Below are 24,231 nucleotides of genomic sequence, written 5' to 3'. Positions count from 1 at the left end.
GGTACAGTTTTATTACAGGACCAACTAAAATGAAACTTTTGTGTGAACCTACATGAATAGCAGCAATGATGTCCATCCCATACTCGTAAATCCTGCATACACACAAAAACTTAATACATTAATTTAGAAGATAGAACTAGAAAAACAAAAATACTTCTTAGCTATGCACATGAGCAACAAACTTGATTCAGATTGTGATACTGAAGTGAGTTTGGTCATTCTCACCTCAGCACAGGTTTGCAGCGGACATACAGTTTTCTCAACCTCAGTTCCTGTCTGACTACAGCTGAAAGACTCACACGGACGTGAAGGGTCTGTCCACTGATCACCCACCTGAATCCACCAGAGAGAAAGAGACATACATTGTTCAATGTATTTTGTACTAAATTTAGTTACAGCAAGGTCTTTTAAAGAGGCCTTTAAAACTATAAAAACAAACTCCCATTGTAAGTAAATATGTGAACTATTTCCTGTACCTTGTAAGTCCTTCCATTGTACTCGCAATTCTTCTCAACTGTAAAAAAAAAAAAAAAGTGAAGAAAACATACTCTAACTCCAGTGGCACTCTACACTATGTTACTCTGTGGGAAGATAGCAACAATACCGCAAATCTGATTGTCACAGCAGTCGGAGACCAGGATGGAGTAGGCACTGCAGACTCGAGTTAGTTCTTGAGGTTTGGGTATGCACTCCTCAGTTCTGGTCTGGTTATTACATGTGCATATATGACAGTTTGATTCCCATACTGCCCCAACCTTATAGAAAGATAGAAGTTTACTGTTATGCTATATCCAAATTAAACAGATATTCCTAAACAGAAGTTTATGGTTTACTATTTAATAAACTCTTACCGGCATGGGCTCACCCAGTGGTCCTTTACATGCTGAAAATGTAATAAATATGAAATAAATTACTAAATTTAGAGAGTATTTGCATAAAGCACTAATTATCAAAAAATCAGGATTTGCCTTTAAATAAAAACTGTTGATTTGTATTATTTACTCACGTGTGCATTCAGGCACACAGATTTGCTTGTGCTCTTCTGCAAGTATCTGCTGATCTGGACAAAAGCAGCCTGATCTCAGACCAACCACAGAGGTTGCAGACACGCGAACACTGAGGAGACAATAGATGGGTTTGAGGTCATACAGAGAACATCACACTTACCAACAAACATGCAATCTTAACCATTAGAAATAAATTAATCTCTTTAAGAGAAAAATCTAGATAAAGTTCAAATCTAGATAAAGTTCAAGGTGTAGCATTGGCATTTTGTTCATTGAAACTCAGTCTTTTAATTGCAAGGTGAAATATGGAGCAGGGCTTGAACTGTGGGAATGCTTGAATCATTTAAAGTAACATTTTTCTCACCCGCCTTGACAGACTTCATTTGGAGACTCTCGACACTCGTCATATACCATTCCTTCAGGACATGCGATCTCTAAAACACAGGAATATTATTAGAAAAAAGCAATGCTTTGAAAGTCTATGTCTAAAGCAATTTATTATTAAAGATTAAATTACAAATTCAAATGCACACAGAAAACACAATGTTTCAGCCAATAAAATTACAGTAACTTATAACACAAAATCAAGCTATGAATTCTACAAATTCAAAACCTCTAAGGATTCGTAAAGTCTTCGAGGTCTGTTAACTTGTACAGTGAGGAAAACAATTTTTTGATTCCCTGCTAATTTTGTATGTTTGCCCAATGACAACGAAATGATCAGTCTATAATTTTAATTGTAGGTATATTTTAACACTGAGAGACAGCATTACAACAACAAAAATCCAGAAAAAACGCATTTCAAATTGATTTGCATATTAATGTGTAAATTAATTATTTGACCCCTTCGCAAAACATGACTTAGCACTTGGTGGCAAAACTCCAGTTGGAAATCACAGAGGTCAGACTTTTCTTGTAGTTGGTTTGCACACATTTTAGGAGGGATTTCGTCCCACTCTTCTTTGCAGATCCTCTCCAAGTCATTAAAGTTTTGAGGCTAATGTTTGGCAACTCTAACCTTCAGCTCCCTCCACAGATTTTCTATGGGATTGAGGTCCAGAGACTAACTAGGCCACTCCAGGATCTTGATGTGCTTCTTTTTAAGCCACTCCTTTGTTGCCTTTGCCATGTGCATTGGGTCATTGTCATGTCAGAATACCCATCCACGACCCATTTTCAATGCCCTGGCTGAGGTTCCCACCCAAGATTTGACGATACATGGCCATGTCGATAGTCCAGTTGATGCGGTGCAGTTGTCCTGTCCCCTTAGCAGAAAAACACCCCCAAAGCAAAATGTTTCCACCTCCATCTTTGATGGTGTTCTTGGGGTCATAGGCAGCATTTCTCTTCCTCCAAACAAGGCGAGTTGAGTTGATGCCAAAGAGCTCAATTTTGGTCTCATTTGACCACAACACCTTCACCCAGTTCTTCTCTGAATCATTTAGATTTTCATTGGCAAACTTCAGACGGGCCTGTATGTGTGCTTTCTTGACCAGGGGGACCTTGCAAGCACTGCAGGATTTCAGTCCTTCATGACGTAGTGTGTCACCAATTGTTTTCTTGGTGACTATGGTCCCAGCAGCCTTGAGATCATTGACAAGATCCTCCTGTGTAGTTCTGGGCTGATTTCTCTCCATTCTCATGATCACTGAACCTTCATGAGGTGAGATCTTGCATGGAGCCCCAGACTGAGGATATTGACAGTTATTTTGCGTTTCCTCCATATGAGAATAATTGCACCAACTGTTGTTACCTTCTCACCAAGCTGCTTGATGATGGTTTTGTAGCCCATTCCAGCCTTGTGTAGGTCTACAAACTTGTCCCTGACATTCTTAGGCAGGTCTTGGCCATGGTGGAGAGTTTGGAATCTGATTGATTGATTCTGTGGACAGGTGTCTTTTATACAGGTAACAAATTGAGATTGGGGGCACTTCCTTTAAGAGAGTGCACCTAATCTCAGCTCTTTACCTGTATAAAAGACACCCTGGAGCCAGAAATCTTGCTGATTGATAGGGGATCAAATACTTTTTTCACTCATTAAAATGCTAATGTGTTTAACTTTTTTGAAATATTTTTTTTCTCTCACTGTATATATGTAAACATTTAGATTTTAAGATAATGTTAATATGTTGTAGACATTAGTGTACATATTTACATTTGTACAAATATAACCATGCTACTACTATTTTTTTAAACTGTGCTTTTATACTGTTTCTTACCACATGAGCCATTGGTAAGGTATCTCCAGTCCACACAAATACCAATCCTTCTGCACTCTGATGCTGCATACTCCAGAGAGGAACAGGCACCGACACTACTCTGGTATGAACAGTAGTCAAACCGGCAATTCTTCTCCACGTACGTAAGATTGATCTTTTTACCACACTCTGCAAACACTCTGGGTAAAAGATGTTAGCACGTATTGTTATAGTTAATGCAACAAGCCAAACGAAACTATGAAGTCGTTTATCATATTCTATGGGGGGAAAAACAACTGTTATGTTAACATTAGTGGATTTAAAAAAACCATACAGTGGCTTACTCATGGTGAAGGAGGTCACATATTGTAGGATTGCAGGGAGGAGGTGGTGGAGGTGGAGGAGGAGGTGAAGATGGAACACAAGGAACATTGGTGAGCGCAGATTGGCAGTAGGGTTTTAGAGGGTCTTCTACAACCCAGTCATATGCAGTCTTATCACAGCAGTTATCATCTTCAACTACACCGTTTCTTCGTATACACGACTGCCCACCACAAATACCTACAAGGTCAAATGGATCATGAGTGCCTAAGGGTATCACAGCCAAAAAGCAATATATTTATGGTCTATGAGATCATATGTACCATGAACCACACATTGTCCAGTGTGCCAGAGTATTTACTATCAAAGGTTGAATTGTTTTTATGGCTTACCACACTGTCCCTGGGTGTTGTTATGGAAGTGCTCCATTGCCAGTTTGATTAACAGATTGTTGAAAGATGTAAGAGAAACATAGGAACGGATGGGCTTGATGTAGATGTTGACCTGGCCACCACTGCTTTCAAACTTGAAGACCTGATTTTCATATGGTGGTTTTATAATCTCCTGGTTCAAAGTAGACTGGAAAAAGACAAAATACTTATCACCAAAGGTCAAGGGAATGATCACCCCAAGACATTCATAAAAGGTGACAGAAAAAGTCTAGCAGACAGTCTATTCCTGTCTTTTAATCAGAATAAGGAGAAATATTGGCCACACTTACTTAGTGTATGGCCCTGGAAGACTAATACATTAGTAAATTAGTAGAATAGGATTTTTTTAATTATTATTATTATTTTTTTTATTATTATAAATGTACCTCTACCGTAAATTCCTCTGTTACAAAAAGTGTGGCAGTATCATTCCAGTACTTTAATGTGATTCCCCTAGAACAGGAATTATCAATTTCCGGCACACAAAAGTAGTTGTCCACAGTGATGCTTAATCTATGCTGCAGAACTCGCTCCTCCACTAGAGTGTAAGTGCAGTTATCCATGAAGTCAAAAGCGATCCCCTGGAAGGAGATGTAGTGTGGGTCTCCATAAACCTGACACTCGCCTGAGAAAGAAAATGGGACCAATAGACCAAAGTTGATGTACAAGTAACTTTTGTAAAAGTATTTCTTATTTTCTATTGGCTGGAGAAACAGTTATGTAGCCAGACCATTAACTAGTCCCACTGGTTTAGTCAAAGTTTATATGACAAGTCAGATTACTTACAGTCACACAAACAGCTCTCACAACAAGTCTCTTCATCTTTAACAAAAGACATCTTGTGTCTAGGGCAATCAGTCCTGATTCTGGATGTTGGACAGGTAATGGATACTACCTCGATCACTCCACCCTTACAGACTTTATCAGCACAATCTTCTCTCCAGGTTTCTCCACACGGCCAACTTTGGTTTCGCATCACATCCTTACACTCACACACTAATAAAAAAATAATAAAAAATCAAAAACATAAGATAATTAACTTAATTAATCAATTCTGTTATCTTGTAGTAGTTTATTTGTGATATGCATGAGCAGTGCTATTACCTGGAGTTGTATGTTCAGAGGTAAGTATTGTAGTACTGAGTAGAGATGTAGGAGAAGTGGTCATTGCTGCAGGAATAATAGTCATAGAAACTTCTTAAAAGATCATAACAATATTTATCTTACTTAACCAAAGCCCTGGGTTATGTTATCTTGTAGTAGTGTATTTGTGAGTTGAATGAGTAGTGCTATTACCTGGAGTTGTAGGTTCAGTGGTAGGTGTTGTAGTACTGAGTAGAGATGTAGGAGAAGTGGTCATTGCTGTAGGAATAATAGTCATAGAAACTTCTTAAAAGATCATAACAATATTTATCTTAATTAATCAAAGCCCTGGGGTTATGTTATCTTGTAGTGTATTTGTGAGTTTAATGAGAAGTGCTATTACCTGGAGTTGTATGTTCAGTAGTAGGTATTGTAGTACTGAGTAGAGATGTCAGAGAAGGTGACGTTTCTGTGGGATTAATAGTCGTAAACAATTCTTGAGGTGAGTGTGGAGTTGGAATGGTGATAGTAGAGCCAGTGACTATTAATATTCCTAGTGGAAAGAGAGAAAAAACATTAAAAAGTAAGAACAAAATACAATGGTGTTGTATTTTGTGTTTACCCTAACATTACTGGCTTTATATTTAAAGAAAACATTGTTTAGAAAACATGTTAATTTTAGCTCAAGGTTATTTTTGTAGTTTTGTAGTTCCACACCTGTTGTAGACACTGTTGACACCGTAGTATTATATTTTACTGTGGTTGTAGCTTCAGTAGTTGGTTGAGTTGTGCTCTCACTAATTTCAGTTGTTGGTGGATGTGTTGTGGTTAAGTGTTCTGTTGTGCTCTCATTTGGTGGTGGTTGTGTTGTGGTTGTTTCTTCCATTGGAGTTGTATTTGTTTCGGTTGTGCTTTCTATTGTTGGTGGTTGTGTTGTAGTTGTTTCTTCCTCTGGAGTTGTATATGTCTCTGTTGTACTCTCAGTTGTTGACGGCCGTTTTGTGGTTCTGTGTTCTGTTGTGCTCTCAGTTGGTGGTGGTTGTATTGTGGTTGTTTCTTCCTCTGGAGTTGTATATGTCTCTGTTGTACTCTCAGTTGTTGACGGCCGTTTTGTGGTTCTGTGTTCTGTTGTGCTCTCAGTTGGTGGTGGTTGTATTGTGGTTGTTTCTTCCTCTGGAGTTGTATATGTTTCTGTTGTACTTTCAGTTGTTGACGGCCGTTTTGTGGTTCTGTGTTCTGTTGTGCTCTCAGTTGGTGGTGGTTGTATTGTGGTTGTTTCTTCCTCTGGAGTTGTATATGTCTCTGTTGTACTTTCAGTTGTTGGTGGATGTGTAGTGGTTCTGTGTTCTGTTGTGCTCTCAGTTGGTGGTGGTTGTGCTGTTGTTGTTTCTTCTATTGGAGTTGTATATGTTTCTGTTGTACTTTCAGTTGTTGACAGATGTTTGGTGGTTCTGTGTTCTGTTGTGCTTTCAGTTGGTGGTGGCTGTGAAATGGTTGTTTCTTCCATTGGAGTTGTATATGTTTCTGTTGTACTTTCGGTTGTTGATGGCTTTGTTGTGGTTCTGTGTTCCGTTGTGCTCTCAGTTGTTGATGGTTGTGTTGAGGTTGTTTCTTCTATTGAAGTTGAGTACATTTCGGTGGTACTTTCAGTTGTTGATGGACGTGTTGTGGTCCTGTGTTTCGTTGTGCTCTCAGTTGTTGATGGTTGTGTTGAGGTTTTTTCTTCTATTGAAGTTGTATACATTTCTTTTGTACTTTCAGTTGTTGATGAACGTGTTGTGGTTCTGTGTTCTGTTGTGCTCTCAGTTGGTGGTGGTTCTGTTGTGGTTGTTTCTTCAACTGGAGTTGTGTATGTTTCTGTTGTACTTTCAGTTGTTGGTGGGTGTGTTGTGCTTTTGTGTTCCGTTGTGCTCTCAGTTGTTGATGGTTGTGTTGAGGTTGTTTCTTCTATTGAAGTTGTATACATTTCTGTTGTACTTTCAGTTGTTGATGAACGTGTTGTGGTTCTGTGTTCTGTTGTGCTCTCAGTTGGTGGTGGTGGTTGTATTGTGGTTGTTTCTTCAACTGGAGTTGTGTATGTTTCTGTTGTACTTTCAGTTGTTGGTGGGTGTGTTGTGGTTTTGTGTTCTGTTGTGCTCTTAGTTGGTGGTGGTTGTGTTGTTTTTTCCATTGGGGTTGTATATGTTTCTGTTATAATTTCAGTTGTTGGTGGACGTGTTGTGGTTGTATATTCTGTTGTTCTCTCTGTTGTTGATAATGTTATGTATTCCCTTGTGCTCTGTGAGGTTGGTGGGTGTGTTGTGGGTTTGTATTCTGTTGTCTTCTCAGTTGTTGGTTTCGTTGTGTATTCTGTTGTTGGTTTTATGTATTGTGTTGTGCTCTGAGTTGTTGGTGGTTGTGTTGTGGCTGTTTGGGTTATTATTGTTGTAGATGGCTGAGCTGTTGATGTGTAATAAACTGTAGTCGTGGTTGTAGATGTAAATGTAGGCGTGCAGGCGATTTGTCCATCAATGCATTTACTAAGCAAAAAGAATACAAACTCTAATTAATATCAAGTCCATAGTTTGTTAAATGTTTTATCTTAAATGTCCTTCCACCATTACAACAAGAGTGTACAAAATGGCTTACCAGCATGTATAAGAATTACACATTTCATCAGGAGGTGAGAACAGTCTGTTCCTGAAGTTACAAGTGCAGTTGTCCAAAGTGGTACATTTACCTAGGTTTTCATCATAAAATGGGGTCTCCTCAGGGCATTTCGGGTAGCAACCTGAAATGTCATGCATTGCATGGTGAACATGTTAAAATAGTTTCTGGGTTTCTAATTTCAAGCAGTACAGATGCATTACTGCAGTACAACAGTGAGATAAAGAAGCAGGAACAGACAGGGGGAAAAATACCTTCAAGTTTTCCAGTAAAGTGGTTATTAGTGCCACAGGTTTTAACCTGGCCACAGGGATTGTAATGCCAGGTGTACTGGCCCACTTCATTGTAATAGTCACAATACACCGCTGTGGAGATGAACAAACAATTTAATCACTTGACTGACTCAGGTACACCTTTACCAGGAAATGCTAATGCTGGGAAAATGCCTAATTGTTTCCAATCCAATAATTAGAATAGAATACAATACGTACGACACAAATCAGGGGTTCTCCAATTGATGCAGACCTCCTTTGCATTACATGCCTCTGCGTAAGCTGCGACAGCAGTACAGAAACCGAGAAACTTTCCCTCAAACTCACAAGAACAGGATTCTAAAACACAGGCTTGGTAAAAAGGTTCAGGGTCCACCTAGTAAAAATGAAACTGTTATTGGCTGATTCAACACACGTTTCATCTTTTGTCAAAAATAAGTTAGAGGTACATTGTGTACCTGAATGAACTTAGGTTAGCTAACTTGAAAGAGGTCACAAATATTTGATGTAGACACAATGAACCAAGATTAATTACAAGCAACCAAATATCAGAAAAAACAATACTTCATTGACAAATTGCACTTTAAGGTACCTTCAGATGGCAATCTTTAAAGGTGTCTGATCTCAGGATCATACATCGCCGCTGGGCCCAGGTTGCACAGTAGGATTGACGTTCACAGGGAAATATTTCATGGGTTACATCTGAGCATGGCGGAGTTGCTGTTTTCCAACTATTCCCAAAGTCCAAAACACTGTAAACTTCTGAAGAGCTGCTTGTCAGAAGGTCGTTTGTAACCTTTCCATCAAAGTTCCCACAAAGCCCCAACACTTGACCCTAATGTTCCACAGTTGAAAGAGAACATTACATGTCTTTATCACTCATTAGCACACATTTCAGAATTGATATGGTTTGTTCCTGAACCAACATTACTAACAAAAGTCCTAGCTTTACATATCCACTCCATCCCTAACCTTGCCCTAAAGAGGAGATCAGATAGATATGTTTTTAAGAATGTTGTTTACGTCCCATTCTTGGGTTACATAAAAAATAATGATTGTTGAAATCAAGTTTTGTCCAGGACCAACAAGGATGTTCATTTAGGTGTGATTTAAAAAAAAAAACAAAAAAACTTCAACAAATACAGTAGTAATTTTTAGTACCAGGTCTTCCACAACACTTGCATCATATCCTAACCAAACACAATGCAACAAAATTTCAGTAAGAAGCAATTTGTGCATTCACAGCCAATTAGAACAGTTGTGTTACCAACTCACTGCACCTGATAAGTGTAAAAACAAAAGGGGTGCTCCCATTACAAGCAATTTTCTGAAACAAAGTCATCCAGTGTTATTCAATCTCAGTAACAGATTCTGGCTATGTGAGATCATACATGATGCAGCTGGATACTATGGCAAAGTAGGAAATAAGACAGCTTGCTCCTTTTTGATTAGGTGAAATTGTGACTGAATTACATTCTTAAAAACAAAAGTGCTTCACAATGCCACAGAAGAACCTTTTTTTTTGTCTAAATGGTTCCATAAAGAACCTTTAATATCTGAAGAACCTTTCTATTTCACAAAAGATTCTTTGTGATGAAAGAAGGTTCTTCAGATTATAAAAAGGTAAGAAAGAGATGGTTCTTTAAAGAACCTTTGACTGAATGGTTCTTTGTGGAACCAAAATGATTCTTTTATGGCATCGCTGTGAAGAACCTTTTAAAGCGCCCTTATTTTTAACAGTGTAATCTTAGACAATAAAATAAATTAAATGTGACTTCTTACTCTCCACTGAGGCTCTAGTTGGATGGTGACCCTGGTATGTTTGTCCCAGATTATAGTGATGCCCAGTCCAGGAACTGAGATGATGAAGTAGAGGCCCACAGTGTGGATGGAGTACAGGGGCTCTGCGAGCAATGCGTCCCCTGTCTGATGTCTCTCCGTTACCTCCATATCGCTCAACATCAGAGTCACTGCACCCTGTCAAACATTTACCAACTCTTTACAATTTTATAAATACTGAGTGCATTATCATTTTGAATTAATAGAATGTTGAAATATTAAATGAATAATTTATATATGCACAGAGGGTCACTTACAAGGAGCTCCACTGAGATGGCACGGGAGCATGTCAAAGACTCGTCACAACAAGGTACACTCTCAGTTTTAATTGCAAACTGCCCACCTGAACCAGCATCCTTGTACAAGAATTTTAGAGGTTAAAAAATGTTTGCCACTTGTTGAGTGTTACTCTGAAAGCATCTTTTAAACTAAAGCTAACTTTGTGAAAAAAGGTCATTTGTCATGCAACAACTCACCTTCACTAGGGTGTACTGACAGTGGCCATCAAATCTGTACCATTTGGAGTCAAAGGTGCGGTACTGCCCATTTCCGAACACCTCACATACTCCTGCACATGCCTCATCTACACAAAACCACTCACCACCTCTACATGTGCTGGGGGACACAAAGAGCTTAAGTAAGAGCTTAGTAATCTTATTAAGGGAAAGGAGCATCTTGAGAATTCTGCAATATTACTTATTTTTGTTCCACAAAAGGAAAACTATGACTTTGGAATGACATGAGGGTGGGTAAAATATTATTTTAAAATATGTGACCCTGGACCACAAAACCAGTCATAAGGTTCAATTTTACAAAACTGAGATGTATACATCATATGAAAGTTCAATAAATAAGCTTTCTATTGATATATGGTTTGTTAAGACAGGACAATATTTGGCCGAGATACATCTATTTGAAAATCTGGAATCTGAGGGTGCAAAAAAATCAAAATACTGAGAAAATCACCTTTAAAGTTCTCCAAATTAAGTTCTTAACAATGCATATTACTAATCAAAAATTACATTTTGATATATTTATAAAAGGAATTTTACAAAAAATCTTCATGGAACATGATCTTTACTTAATTTCCTAATGATTTTTGGCATAAAAGAAAAATCAATAATTTTGACCCATACAATGTATTTTTGGCTATTGCTACAAATATACCCCAGCGACTTAAGACTGGTTTTGTGGGCCAGGGTCACATATGTGAACCAAGGTCATGGCTTGGAGACAGGTTTCCTACCATATTTTACAATTTGTCTCCACACTCTGCCCAGTTTCATACACACTCCCGCTGAATTCGCAGGTACAGTTTTCATGAGTCACACATTCACTGGTATGATCTTCAAAAAGGCCATCTGGACAATAACAGCCACTGATACAGCTGTTTTCATCACTCTGTGAATATAGATAAGTAATTTCACTGAGACTCTTGCAGAGAGTTAACACTATAACACTTACATAAAACAATTTGTGAAAAAAGGCTTACCAAAGGTTTAGTCAAGCTTTCACATGTTCTATAGTCTGTGTTGACTGGTATTTGTGAGCATTCCACACAAATCTTTCCCTCTGAGCAATCTAGAAAACAGAAATTAACTCAACAGAAATACTAAAAAGTGACTAACTACACACTGCTCAACTATACAGCAGTGCTACTGTATATGCCTGGTTATTTTAATATAGTTTGATGAAAAATGCATGCAGTAATACATCAACAGACTTAAAAGTACACTACAAAGATTTTCAGTCCAATTTTTCATTATGAAACTGTTTAGTATTCAGGCATATATATCTATATCTGACCTTAGACCACAAAACCAGTGATAAGGGTAATTTTTTTGAAATTGAGATTTATATATCATATGAAAGCTCCACTATCCCTTGATGTAAGGTTTGTTATGATGGGACAATATTTGGCTGAGATACAACTATTTGAATATCTGGAAACTGAGGGTGCCAAAAAAAATCAAAATATTGAGAAAATCACCTTTTGAGTTGTCCAAATGAAGAATGAAGTTCTTAACAATGCATATTACTAACCAAAATTAGGGTTTAATGTATTTATGGTAGGAAATTTACAAAATATCTTCATAGAACATGATCTTTACTTAATATCCTAATGATTTTTGACATAAAAGAAAAATCAATAATTTTGACCCATACAATATATTGTTGGCGAATGCAAATATACCTGTGCTACATTCTTAAAAATAAAGGTGCTTCATGATGCCATTGAAGAACTTTTTTTGTCTAAATGGTTCCATAAAGAACCCTTTAACATCTGAAAAATTCAGTTTCACAAAAGGTTCTTTGTGGTGGAGAAAGGATTTTCAGATTATAAAAAGGTAAGAAAGAACCTTTGACTGAATTGTTCTTTGTGGAACCAAAAATGGTTCTTCTATGGCATCGCTGTGAAGAACCTTTTAAAGCACCTTTATTTTTAAGAGTGTACTTACGACTGGTTTTGTGGTCCAGGGTCACATATATCTGTGTTCAGAACCACTACAGAATCCCTTAATGACTATTTGGTATAAATACACATACTAAACAACATAAAGGTGATTCAGTAAAACAAATGTAAAACAAATTATTTCACTTACTGCAAACTTTAGGACAATGAAGTTGTCCATTTTCACACAAGCTGTAATACAAAACAGACATTGTATACATAGCATCAGCAAAATAATTTTACTCAACATAACATATCCTCAACATATCCTTACCATTGGCGTCCACCGATAACCACTGGACCTGGAGGTGTGATGCCTCCTGGGTGGTGGCAACTACACAGCGGGAGAGGGCTGCAGGTCTGTTGGTTGCCCAGGTGAGTGTCTGACGTACATCCACACCCCTCCACAGGGTCGTCCACCACCTCACAGGTGGGATCAGGGCCCGAGAGGGAACGGCAGGTATGGTTACATGCCAAAGTGGCGTAAGCAAATCTCAGGTTGCCCATGCACAAAGGAACTGAAACCCAGAATGATCATTTGTGGAGTGACTCCAAGTTATTTAAAGTGATGTTGTTACAGTGTAATTACACTATTATTATTATGATTACAAGTAAAATGTAAATATATCAAGTTGTATTTAGTTAAAATTGGTTAGTTGCATAATTATCTAAGACTGCAGCACCGACACCTTCTGAAAACAACATCCCTGAAATTCACTGTGTAATTTTCACATTGAATAAAAGGATTACACTCACTGCAGTTTGTTTCTGATCTCCATTCCCCAACAGTGATTCCCTGAGTTGCACAGGCTTTTGCGTAGTTGCCAAAAGAGACACACACACATTCCTGTAATGCACTCGTGCACTGGCATGTTCTTTTTACACATGCCTGAGAAGAATCACAAACAGATAAATAACAAAAAAACAACGATGACTTTTAACATCATCAAATGTGTTTATGGATAAGAATATATTCTTGCCTCGACAAAGGGTGAAACAGGTACGTAATCATGACATGCAGCAAACACTCCTTCTGGATCTTTCAGCTGGTCACAGTGCACCTCAGCAAATATCTCTTCAAATGTAATGAATGTAAGTGGTTATCTTGGAAAATGGTTTTAATATGATAAAGCAGTTAGGCTAAATGACCAACACTTACCATTGTCGGTGTTGATGCATCCAGGAATTGGGATGCATGTTCCCATTGACCAGGACTGGGCAAAAAGCTGAACTGAACTTTCTATGATACCACTAAAAGTGGTGAAGTCATCGCTTGTGTCATTATTAAAAGTTCCACAAAGACCTATAATAAAAACACATGCTTTAATAACAGTATTTAAACTTGACTGACTTGAATTCTATATATATGTGTGCCTTGAGGTTGGCTTGTAAGAATAAGAATTATTCAAACCTTTGGTATTTTCGGTTGGTGGTAAATTCAAATATATTTGAATTTCTGGAGAGATTTGAACTTGCATTTTCAGGCCAAATGAAGTCTGAACTTGAATGAACATTGAAGACTGCCAAAAGACTGTGGTAGACTCTGAAACAAAAGCCAAAAACAACAGTTTTAGAATGCTAATATGAAAGTTTCAAACTTTGTCACACTAATATGAATGTTTCAGACTTATTACTCTAATGAAGCCTACCAGTCTGTGAGAGGTCACTGATTTCTATGTTGTTGAGTTGTATGCTGTTTGCCGAGAAGGTATATCTTTCCTGAAAAGAAAATAGCTTAGGTTACAGCTTAAGTTTATAGAGGAAGTGACACTGACGTCGCAAAGTGATATTAAACTTCAAATGTAACATTAAACGTTATATACATTATATATGTACAGTAAATTATGCAAGTTACATAATTATATAGTGTCTGCTCGGTTTAAACTGTTAGTTGTAAATATAATTGTTAGGAATGTGGATGTAATTGACCTCAATACTAATATGTACTTACTATAGCAATAGCAAATTATTCATCATTACAATTAACTAGCCCTAAACTTTGTTAATTTTACTCAGTACTTATTTGTGTAATTAAACTCTAACAGTGTTACATGTTACAAGTGAAGTGAAATCAAAGATGGTAATAAAATAGTTAAACAATTTCAGAACAAATTCATCTTGAAATTATCAGATAACTTTGATAGAAATGTATGCAACAAAACATGGTCAGGTCAAAGTTTCAGAACAAATTTTTGGTCCCATTTTTTTATACATTTTACTGGTAGTCCACTGTATGTTGAATGTAATTTTACTGTACACAGAGAAAATGAGCTTAAAAAGCCTGCAAATGTAGGTAAGGAAAATGGACAAACCTGGTGGATATTAAGATAAACCTTTTCTATCATGACACCTTGCCCAGAATATTGAATATTCAATGTCCAGTTAAATCCCTGGGTGACATACCAAACATTAGACATTGTGATATCAGAAAATCAAAAAACATCACATTAAAACTGTGTTATATTCCATTTCAGTTACCTTTGCAGCCACAAAGGTGCATTTGTCTTGCATAGAATACTGTTTGCCATCAAATGTAGTGATGAATTGGCCCTCAATAATACACTTGGCTGGACATATATTTGCAGAACATGCCCAGTTTCCTCTGATGCAGGTACTGTGGGGATAAAAACAACACAAATGTCTAAAGTGGTTTTCAAAATTTCTATTAACACAGATGTTCTTTTAAAAAACCTTGTATGATTGTAGGCTTTTGTATGATTACAACAGTAGCAGCACACAGTAACATGATTTAGGTTTAAAATAGTTCTGAAAAGTGCTTTATCCATGTTTAATTAACCTCAGTTAAAGGAACACTACACTTTTTTTGGAAATAGGCTCATTCTCCAACTACCCCCGAGTTAATAAGTTAAGTTTTACCGTTTTGAAATCCATTCAGCCGTTATCCTGTTCTGGCGATATCACTTTTAGCATAGCGTAGCGTAGATCATTGAATCCTATTAGACCAATAGCATCGCGTTCAAAAATAACCAATGAGTTTCGGTATTTGTCCTATTTAAAACTTGACTCTTCTGCAGTTCATGTTCTAAGACCGGCGGAAAATGTAAAAATGCTAGGCCGATAAAATTAGGAACTACACTCCCATTCCGGTGTAATAGTCAAGGAAGTTTGCTGCCCTAATATGGACGCAGCAGGCGCAGTAATATCACGCAGTGCTTGAAATTAGTTCCCAGCTAGGTAACTTCCAACGAGGAACGCTTCCTGTGTATGCAGTTGGTCACGTTGTGCTGTGATGTGCTGCGTGATATTACTGCGCCTGCTTCGGCCATGTTACAGCAGCAAACTTCCTTGATTATTACGCCGGAATACGAGTGTAGTTCCTAATCTTATCGGCCTAAAAAATCACATCTTTACTAAGCTATGCTAAAAGTGATATCGCCAGAACAGGAGAACGGCTGAATGGATTTCAAAACGGTAAAAATCTATTTATTAATTCGGGGGGAGTTGGAGTATTAGCCTATTTCCAAAAAAGTGGAGTGTTCCTTTAACTTCAGCCGGTTTTAATTTTGCCAAAAATAAACAAAAATTAAAAATCATAAGGTGAATAAAAAAAATACATAAACAAATACAAAACTGTAATAATGGAATGATCTAAAATCTTGTTGGAAAATAATCACCAATTCCAGAACTGGTGGAGAAAGCTATTAAGACAAAAATATTACCAGGTCTGGCATTTTGTTCTGCGTTCCTGCCCTGGATCATACAATTTCTTTGCATGAACACATGGACATTCCTCCACATTTATAGAATGGTAACCATCAACACGATCATTCAGGACCTTTCCTGAGATTATGAGCGACAGAGAAAATGTTATAAACAGTACAAATACAGCAAAAGATAGCAATAGCTGACTTAAAACCATTTTTAGCTGGTGAAAATACAAGTGTTTTAATACTTTTGGCTACCATTGTAAATAAAATACAATTCGCTACATTTTCCTTTTTACTACAAATCAAGGACCAACCATCAGCAGGCAGGCAGGTGCTGGTGAGTTCAATAGTGTAAATCTGCGGACTGCTGCAAGTTGGCGGGAAAGCGGGACCCATCTCTACATAGTGGAGGTCTCCAGGACAATTAGGTTGGTCTACAAACAAGATGAACTATTAGTATTGTTAGCAACATTGTAATGTGTATGCATACAAAATATGTTAACTACTCTGATTTACTTACGACAGTTGGTTTTTGATCTCCACACTGTCCACACTGGACTGGAACTCCCGCAGATAAGCGAGAGCTCTTTAAAAAATGAGCAGTTTGATTCCTGATGCCACAAGCCATTCATATTTTTATAACACAAAGTCAGGTAGGTTCGATATTTAGTGGCAAGACATTCGTAAGCATGGGACATGAGATCTTTACAAACCTAAAGAAACAGATATCGTTAGTAGACATTCAAAAACAATCAAAAGTACACTTTTATTGTACTGTGCAGAAACCTACTGCATTTGTCTGCGCAACAGAGTCTTGTGTCAGGCATTGGCCGTCAGAGAAGACACTGGTGGATATCAGCTGCTGCATTGTTTCTGTGAACAAAATAGTAATGATAAAACACCACCAGAAAGTAATACATGATTATTTAAGAAAACGTATTGTTTAAAAAGCACATAACAACTAAACAAACTAACCTGAGCTGTTCTGGTGTCCACAAAGTCCACTCATACCCTCCACTAAATTCTGATCCAGTTGCACCTGTAAAAGATGTCCTCAAAGATTACATATAAAATACAGTACGACCAGAGTCCTTACAATGCATCAATCGCATATTTTTTATTTTATTGGTTAAATCAAAGATTTAGTTATCTTGGGGACCATTGTCTTAATTGGTAACTCACCCAAAGTGAACTGACACCATTAGCTACACTGAACCATGTGACAGACAATGGCAAAACTTTGCTTTGGAGCCTGGTATATATTCCATAATGAAACACATGCTGATACATGTGGTCGTATGGAAGGGAAATACTGTGAAAAGATTTAACAAATTTATGAACAAAGAAAATACTTCTGAAAATGTAGTCAGTATATTTATTTACATGCTCCAAAATGGTATCCTGAATGAAATGATATAAATAAAAAGGGTTAGTTCACCCAAAAATGATAATTCTGTCATTAATTACTCACCCTCATGCTGTTCCAAACCTGTTAGACCTTTGTTCATCTTCTGAACACAAATTAAGATACTTTTGATGAAATCCAAGGGCTTTCTGACCCTTCATAAATAGCAGGGATCCTTCCATGTTCACGGTCCAGAAAAGTACAAAGAACATCGACAAAATAGTCCATGTTCAACTGTAATTATATGAAGTTACGAGAATATTTTTTGTGCGCAAAAAAAAAAAAAAAAACATTTAAGTTTAATGAACATAAATTGTGCAGTTGTCTTAACTAAGAATTAAGTTAACAGTACTTTATAAAACAAGTGCAATGAACATAATTTAAGTTTAGTGAACTTAAATTGTCAGGTTGTCTTGAATAAGAATAAATTTGACAGGACTTTATAAAATAAATGCAATGAACATAGTTTAAGTTTAGCAAACTTACCCCTGGTTTCACAGACAAGGCTTAAGCATAGTTCTAGACTAAAATGTAAGCCTGAGTTGTTTCAACTGAAATAAAATTGCACTGTTTGATCTTAAAATATACAAGTGGCTTTGTTTTGTCTTAAGATGCACACCAGTAATGTTTTTTTTTTTTTTTTTTTTTGCAAGCATGTTTATAAAAATTATTTAATTGTTCTAATTGAACTATGGCCTAATCCTGGTTTAGCCTAAGCCCTTTCTGTGAAACCGGGCCTTAAAGTGTCAAGCTGTCTTAAGTAAGAATAAAGTTAACAGGACTTTATAAAAAAGTGCAATGAACAATTTAAGTTCAGTAAACGAATAAAGTTGAATATACTCAAATGCAATTAACAATATGAGTTTAACAAATTTAAAATGAGAATTTGTCTTAACTGAGGATAGTCTTGACAAAAACTTGAAATTTATTTTTCCACTACAAGATCAATTCATTAACAACTGTATGAAGCATAGTGGTATTTATGCAGTACACTGTGCTTTAGTACACATGTGAAATGTGAAAATGTGTCTTTGGAAGGTCAGAAAGCTGTTGGATTTCATCAAAAGTATCTTAATTTGTTTTCTAAAGATAAACAAAAGGTCTTACAGGTTTGGAATGACATGAGGGCGAGTAACTAATGAAAGGTTTTTTTTTATTTTTTAAGGGACTGTTCCTTTAACAACATGTTTATTCTAGCAAAACCCCAGATCAGAAAAGTTGTGATTTTAATTCTAAGCCAAATATTAGATTTGCTAAATTAAACATATTATGTAAAGAAAGAAAAATGAGGGAGTACTCATGTTTAATAGCACACAAAGCTGCTATTAAAATGCTATAGTATTGTAATTAAAACATTATAAGCTCTTTAGATAACACGAACAACCCTTTTCAGAACTTTTATCCAACTAAAATCTAAATATTGTTCACAAATGTGATTCAGAAATCCCCTATCTGCTGGCTTCCACTGTATTCTCGTAGCTTCCTAAAATTGCAATTGATGTCACATGGACTATTTTGTCGATGTTCTTGGTACCTTTCTGGACCATTAAAATGGAAGGACCCTCTCTGTCTATGGAGGTTCAGAAAGCTCTTGGATTTTATCAAAAGTATCGTAATTTGTGTTCCAAAGATGAATGAAGGTCTTATGGGGTTGGAACCACATGGGGGTGAATTTTTATTAATCCTTTAATAACATGTTTATTCTAGTAAACCCCAATTCAGAAAATGTAGGATTTTAATTCTAAGCCAAATATTGGATTTACTAAATGAAACATTATGTAAAGATGAAAATATGAGAGGGTGCTGATATTTAACGCAAAGCTGCTGTTGTAATTTAATTCTATTACAATGCTATAATATTGTAATTACAACATTATAAGCTTTTTAGATAACATGAACAACCCTTTTCAGAACTTTGATTTAACTCAAATTTAAATATTGGTCACAAGTGTGACCCATACCTGCTGCCTTCCACTGTCACAGTTTTATTTTGAATGAGTGTGATGATTTTGTTGACAATGATCTCCACTCTGTCCATCAGACCATTCGATCCACGCTGGATGATGATATGACAGTCCACTCCAGCATGAGTGAAGCGTGTGAGCGTTACAGGACATGAAGTCTTCAGATGAAACACAGTTTTGTTGAAAGTATAAAAGACGCCGCTGCCATACGTCTTACATTCATCTGAAACAAGACAAAAGCGGCTTTCTTTGATTCTTTTTTTAACATGTGATAAGTGATTTATCTCAAAATGAAACAACAAAACAAAATCTAATTTCACTGCAAAAAATGCTTTTCTTATTTAGATTTTTTTTGTCTTGTTTCCAGCCAAAATATCTAAAACTTCTTACACCAAGAAGGATGTTCTAGATGAGTAAAAACTGTTGTCTTGTTTTCAGAAAAAAAAACAAGTCAAAATTAAGTGTTTCCTTCAAACAGGCAAACTAATCTGCCACTGGGGTAAGAAAAATAATCTTCTGTAAATTTCAGTTTGAAATAAGATATTTTTGCTTACCCCTACTTAGATTTTTTGTCTTGTTTCCAGCCAAAATATCTAAAAATTCTTAAATTAAGAAGGAATTTCTAGACGAGCAAAAATATTGTCTTGTTTTCAGAAAAAACAAGTCAAAATTAAGTGTGTTTTTGCTTGGAACAAGCAAAATAATCTGCCAATGGAAAAGCATTTGTTTGCAGTGTTCCCATTTATATTAAAAAGATTGGACATGCTATAAACATAATTGGAAATGATCAAACATTTATTAAAGTAGATAAAATGCAATACTTTCTTACTTTGAGCTGTAAACACAGAGTGAATATGGCCTGCAAAAAAAAGCAGAAAAAGTTACAAACAAGATACATTTCTGATGACATTTCTTCATGTGAAAAAAAAAAAAAAATTGTACCATCTGTACCATTTATATCTTGCCGTAAATACTGGCAATAATAAAAAGTAAGAATTAAAACCATAATAACAAACATATAATGTAAAAAATGGATCATCAATAATAATAAAATGAAATCATCAAATTAAATGATATAAATCATTTATGAAAGTAACTAAAATGAGCAAACCTGAGAATACAATAATTATTCCTAATAGTGCCGCCTCTCGTAAAGCCATGGTGTCCAATGGACACTGGTGCAGAACTGTTTTAAAAATACAGAAATTCCTCTCACAGGCCTTTTATGATGAGATCCACTTCACTAATTTGAATAACATGAGGAAACAGCCACTAGATTAAACATTGACTGTATTCACATTAACTAATAAGGGGTTATGGAACACAAAAGCTAACAAAGGGCCTTTTATCTGCTCCCATTAGACAACCGTGGAGAAAATCTAAAGATTAATGCTGGAATCCCCTGTATTTGGCTCCGCTTTGTTGTTTTACCCGTAATGGTGCGTAGGTCATACTCTGTTTGACATTGTACCTGGTTCTGCTCTGTGAACAAAGGGATTTGATTTCAGGAACAGGAATACTGACGAGAACACGATCTCAAAACTCAGTCATGGAAAAAGCAAATCTTCTTTCAAATGTGTATCAAAAGGACATACGTAACTCAAATCCCAAAAACTATTTATTCATCGATGTATGTTTCCTTATTAACATCATCAAAACTTTACAAATGCTTTAAGAAAATATTGTTTTAGAGGAAAAAAAAGAGGGGGAGGGGTGGTGCATTGTACCCTAGTAGTAGAAGCCTTCAGAATTTGTAATGGTTTTACTGATTATAATGGAAACTTTAATGGTGCCTATTTGCCTCTACTGGTAATTGATTGCCTTCCATTGGTGGCTTGTTAAAACCCATTAATCCTAATGGAATATGTCCCAAAACACACTACTGAAAACCATTTTTAATAGTTTTAATGCTTAAAAATTGATGGTTTGTAATGTTTGTAAAGGAAATCATTAGAATTTCTGTGGTGGTTTCTATTGTTTGTTTGTTTGTTTTTAAATAATAATCTTGTGCAATTACAGTTTTAAGGAGGAGATACACATAATTTTTAACCTGTTAGCTGGAAAGTCTTCCATTCAATTCCTTTTGTGTCATTTTTTTCCCCACGAATAGGTGAATTATTACATCCTTCTGCTCCAGGATAAAAAGATAGTTATGCATGTGCATGCCAAGAACCAGAAAAGATCCTTATAGCAACATGACTATTAAATAGTGATAGAGGGTTAATATTAGATAAATATTACCTAAATAGATAAAGCTGGTTAAGGACATCCTTTAGTAGTGCTCAAAATAGCATTTATATAGCATGGTATTGAGTCTTAAAAAAATGTCAAAAACTAGACATTAAAAAGGAATTAAAACTGCTTTATTTATTTTTTTAAATTGAAAAATTAAAAAATAAAAGTTTTTTTTTTAATATCACAGACTTATAGATTATTTTTTTATAAAGAAAAAAAAACTAAATATACATTTTTAATAAAAAAAAGACTTAAAAAACTGATAAACAAAAGATTTTATTTTAAATAAAGACCTCCAGGGAAACAATACAACTGACTTATTTACAGGACTTCATATGACTTTATTATGCATTTATTTTATTATATATTTTTATTACATAAAATTGAGTGATAATTGATATGTATTAATCCAAATGTACCAAAATGAATCCTATTCCTTTTTTCAGTTTTTCAAGTACAATTTTTTCAGTGCAAGTTGTGAAAATGTAAAAAATAGTGACCACTCAAATCATCTACAATACATGCTTTTATTAAATATATACATAAATACATATGTGTGTGTGGGTGTGTGGTCCAGGTATATCCTATAATATGGGAACAAAATGTCCCCACAATGATGGCAACATCCACATTTTTTTTTTTTTTTTTTTTTGGTCCCCATGAGGAAACAAGTTTATAAATCAAAAAGAAGTTGTTTTACAGCCTAAAAATGCAGAACGTTTCCTGTAAAGGGGTAGGTTTAGGTGTAGGGTTAGGGTAGGGTGATAGAAAATACAGTTTGTTCAGTATAAACAAACATTACACCTATGAAATGTTCCCATAAAAACGTGTGTGTGTGTGTGTGTGTGTGTGTGTGTGTGTGTGTGTGTGTGTGTGTGTGTGTGTGTGTGTGTGTGTGTGTGTGTGTGTGTGTGTGTGTACCTGGTATTCATCACGTTGTGGGGACCAAATGTCCCCACAAGGATAGGAATACCAGTAGATTTTGACCTTGTGGGGACATTTGTCAGGTCCCCATGAGTAAACAGGCTTATAAATCATGCACAATGAGTTTTTTTGAGGAAGTAAAAGTGTGCACAATCTCCTGTGAGGGCTAGGTTTAGGTGTAGGGTAGGTGTAGGGCGATAGAAAGTATGGTTTGTACAGTATAAAAACCATTACGCCTATGGAATGTCCCCATAAAACATGTAAACCCAACATGTGTGTGTGTGTGTGTGTGTGTATGTGTGGACCTACTTAGCCATATTTTGGGGACAAATTTGTCTCATAATAAGCAAATCCTTACAAAATTGACAAAAACCTCCCTTTTGGAGGTTTAATTTGTAAAACTGGTATAAAAAAAGTTGTAAAAATGCAGAAACTTTTCTGTTAGGGATAGGGTTAGGTTAGAAAATGTATAACTATCTGGATATGAAAGCTTGTGTGTGTTTGTGTGTGTGTGTGTGTGTGTGTGTGTGTGTGTGTGTGTGTGTGTGTGTGTGTGTGTACCTGGTATTCATCACGTTGTGGGGACCAAATGTCCCCACAAGGATAGGAATACCAGTAGATTTTGACCTTGTGGGGACATTTCTTAGGTCCCCATGAGGAAACAGGCTTATACATCATGCACAATGAGTTTTTTTGAGGAAGTAAAAGTGTGCACAATCTCCTGTGAGGGCTAGGTTTAGGTGTAGGGTAGGTGTAGGGCGATAGAAAGTACGGTTTGTACAGTATAAAAACCATTACGCCTATGGAATGTCCCCATAAAACATGTAAACCCAACATGTGTGTGTGTGTGTGTGTGTGTGTGTGTGTGTGTGTGTGTGTGTGTGTGTGTGTGTGTGTGTGTGTGTGTGTGTGTGTGTGTGTGTGTGTCCCCGTGTCCTTCAACACCAAAGCAGCTGATAACCTTAGTAATAAACTTATAACTTAGTAATAAACTTATAAAGTGAAAATATTTTCCCAATAATCACTATACTGTACAACAGCCAAGAGGCTTGTGAAGAGTTCACAGGTTTTATTTACAAGGTCTATTCTGTCCAGCAGATGGCAATATATCACAATTATTCTGCTGTTATAGTAAACGGAGATAAACATGATGATGATATCTTAAAAGAGTCAGTCCACAAAGGTGCATCCAAAAGCAAAAAGTAGTGTTTTTTTTTTCTTTTTTTCTCAGAACATAAGCTAATCATCAACAATCACTTCATCAGCACAAGCTGTGTCCAAGCATATCCATGTTCTCAGTGAAATGGCGTTGATTTACAATAAATTCCTATAATCGAAATAACCACACTCATGGGCCATGCTCATCCTAGATTAGCACTCTTATCATGAGAAGTCAGTAACCTTGGCTACTGTTTAAAAACACGAAATCTAGAATACTAAACGCTTAGTACAGGCTTCTGGAGGAATACAAGTGAACCATAAAAGAGAAACATTAAAACCACTGAGAGGCCACAACATTAAAACCACTGAAGTGATTAACATTGATTGTATCATAACAATGGCGCTTGTCAAAAAGTGAAATATTAGGCAGCATGTAAACAATCAGCTCTGCTGGGAAACCTTGGGTCCTGGCAATCAGGTGGATGTTACTTTGACACATACCACCTACCGAAAGATTGCTGAAATTCACATACACCCCTGATGGGAATTTGCCTTGGCCTCCAAATCTCAATTCGACTGAGCATCTATGGGATGTTCTGAGCCAACAAATACAATCAATGGAGGT

The 24,231-nt window shown here is 36.3% G+C and overlaps 1 protein-coding gene across 1 annotated transcript in view; it reads right to left on the bottom strand.

Moving 5' to 3' along the window:
- Nucleotides 1-24,231, bottom strand: part of LOC141332867 (uncharacterized) — a 47,998-nt gene that overhangs the window by 2,487 nt on the left and 21,280 nt on the right. Inside the window, exons 3-42 of the mRNA XM_073837829.1 lie at nucleotides 19,284-19,509; nucleotides 17,100-17,229; nucleotides 16,893-16,956; nucleotides 16,708-16,790; nucleotides 16,438-16,630; nucleotides 16,232-16,351; nucleotides 15,930-16,050; nucleotides 14,728-14,863; nucleotides 14,562-14,639; nucleotides 13,899-13,968; nucleotides 13,661-13,792; nucleotides 13,409-13,552; nucleotides 13,230-13,324; nucleotides 13,006-13,138; nucleotides 12,524-12,767; nucleotides 12,401-12,441; nucleotides 11,290-11,378; nucleotides 11,044-11,198; nucleotides 10,237-10,412; nucleotides 10,055-10,140; nucleotides 9,741-9,935; nucleotides 8,551-8,793; nucleotides 8,178-8,334; nucleotides 7,941-8,051; nucleotides 7,669-7,810; nucleotides 5,758-7,559; nucleotides 5,444-5,593; nucleotides 5,254-5,319; nucleotides 5,062-5,127; nucleotides 4,744-4,953; nucleotides 4,344-4,582; nucleotides 3,919-4,105; nucleotides 3,550-3,766; nucleotides 3,227-3,405; nucleotides 1,372-1,441; nucleotides 1,007-1,116; nucleotides 852-883; nucleotides 571-755; nucleotides 226-333; nucleotides 53-92 (exon numbers count right to left, since the gene is read on the bottom strand). Of these exons, the coding sequence (XP_073693930.1) occupies nucleotides 53-92; nucleotides 226-333; nucleotides 571-755; nucleotides 852-883; nucleotides 1,007-1,116; nucleotides 1,372-1,441; nucleotides 3,227-3,405; nucleotides 3,550-3,766; nucleotides 3,919-4,105; nucleotides 4,344-4,582; nucleotides 4,744-4,953; nucleotides 5,062-5,127; nucleotides 5,254-5,319; nucleotides 5,444-5,593; nucleotides 5,758-7,559; nucleotides 7,669-7,810; nucleotides 7,941-8,051; nucleotides 8,178-8,334; nucleotides 8,551-8,793; nucleotides 9,741-9,935; nucleotides 10,055-10,140; nucleotides 10,237-10,412; nucleotides 11,044-11,198; nucleotides 11,290-11,378; nucleotides 12,401-12,441; nucleotides 12,524-12,767; nucleotides 13,006-13,138; nucleotides 13,230-13,324; nucleotides 13,409-13,552; nucleotides 13,661-13,792; nucleotides 13,899-13,968; nucleotides 14,562-14,639; nucleotides 14,728-14,863; nucleotides 15,930-16,050; nucleotides 16,232-16,351; nucleotides 16,438-16,630; nucleotides 16,708-16,790; nucleotides 16,893-16,956; nucleotides 17,100-17,229; nucleotides 19,284-19,509 (7,025 nt within the window). The remainder of the gene's footprint in view (nucleotides 1-52; nucleotides 93-225; nucleotides 334-570; nucleotides 756-851; nucleotides 884-1,006; nucleotides 1,117-1,371; nucleotides 1,442-3,226; nucleotides 3,406-3,549; nucleotides 3,767-3,918; nucleotides 4,106-4,343; nucleotides 4,583-4,743; nucleotides 4,954-5,061; nucleotides 5,128-5,253; nucleotides 5,320-5,443; nucleotides 5,594-5,757; nucleotides 7,560-7,668; nucleotides 7,811-7,940; nucleotides 8,052-8,177; nucleotides 8,335-8,550; nucleotides 8,794-9,740; nucleotides 9,936-10,054; nucleotides 10,141-10,236; nucleotides 10,413-11,043; nucleotides 11,199-11,289; nucleotides 11,379-12,400; nucleotides 12,442-12,523; nucleotides 12,768-13,005; nucleotides 13,139-13,229; nucleotides 13,325-13,408; nucleotides 13,553-13,660; nucleotides 13,793-13,898; nucleotides 13,969-14,561; nucleotides 14,640-14,727; nucleotides 14,864-15,929; nucleotides 16,051-16,231; nucleotides 16,352-16,437; nucleotides 16,631-16,707; nucleotides 16,791-16,892; nucleotides 16,957-17,099; nucleotides 17,230-19,283; nucleotides 19,510-24,231) is intronic.

The sequence above is a fragment of the Garra rufa genome, chromosome 4, assembly GCF_049309525.1.
Source record: "Garra rufa chromosome 4, GarRuf1.0, whole genome shotgun sequence".
NCBI lineage: Eukaryota > Metazoa > Chordata > Actinopteri > Cypriniformes > Cyprinidae > Garra > Garra rufa.
The sequence above is the reverse complement of the archived record's forward strand: the minus strand, read 5'-3'. Positions and strand labels throughout refer to the sequence as shown.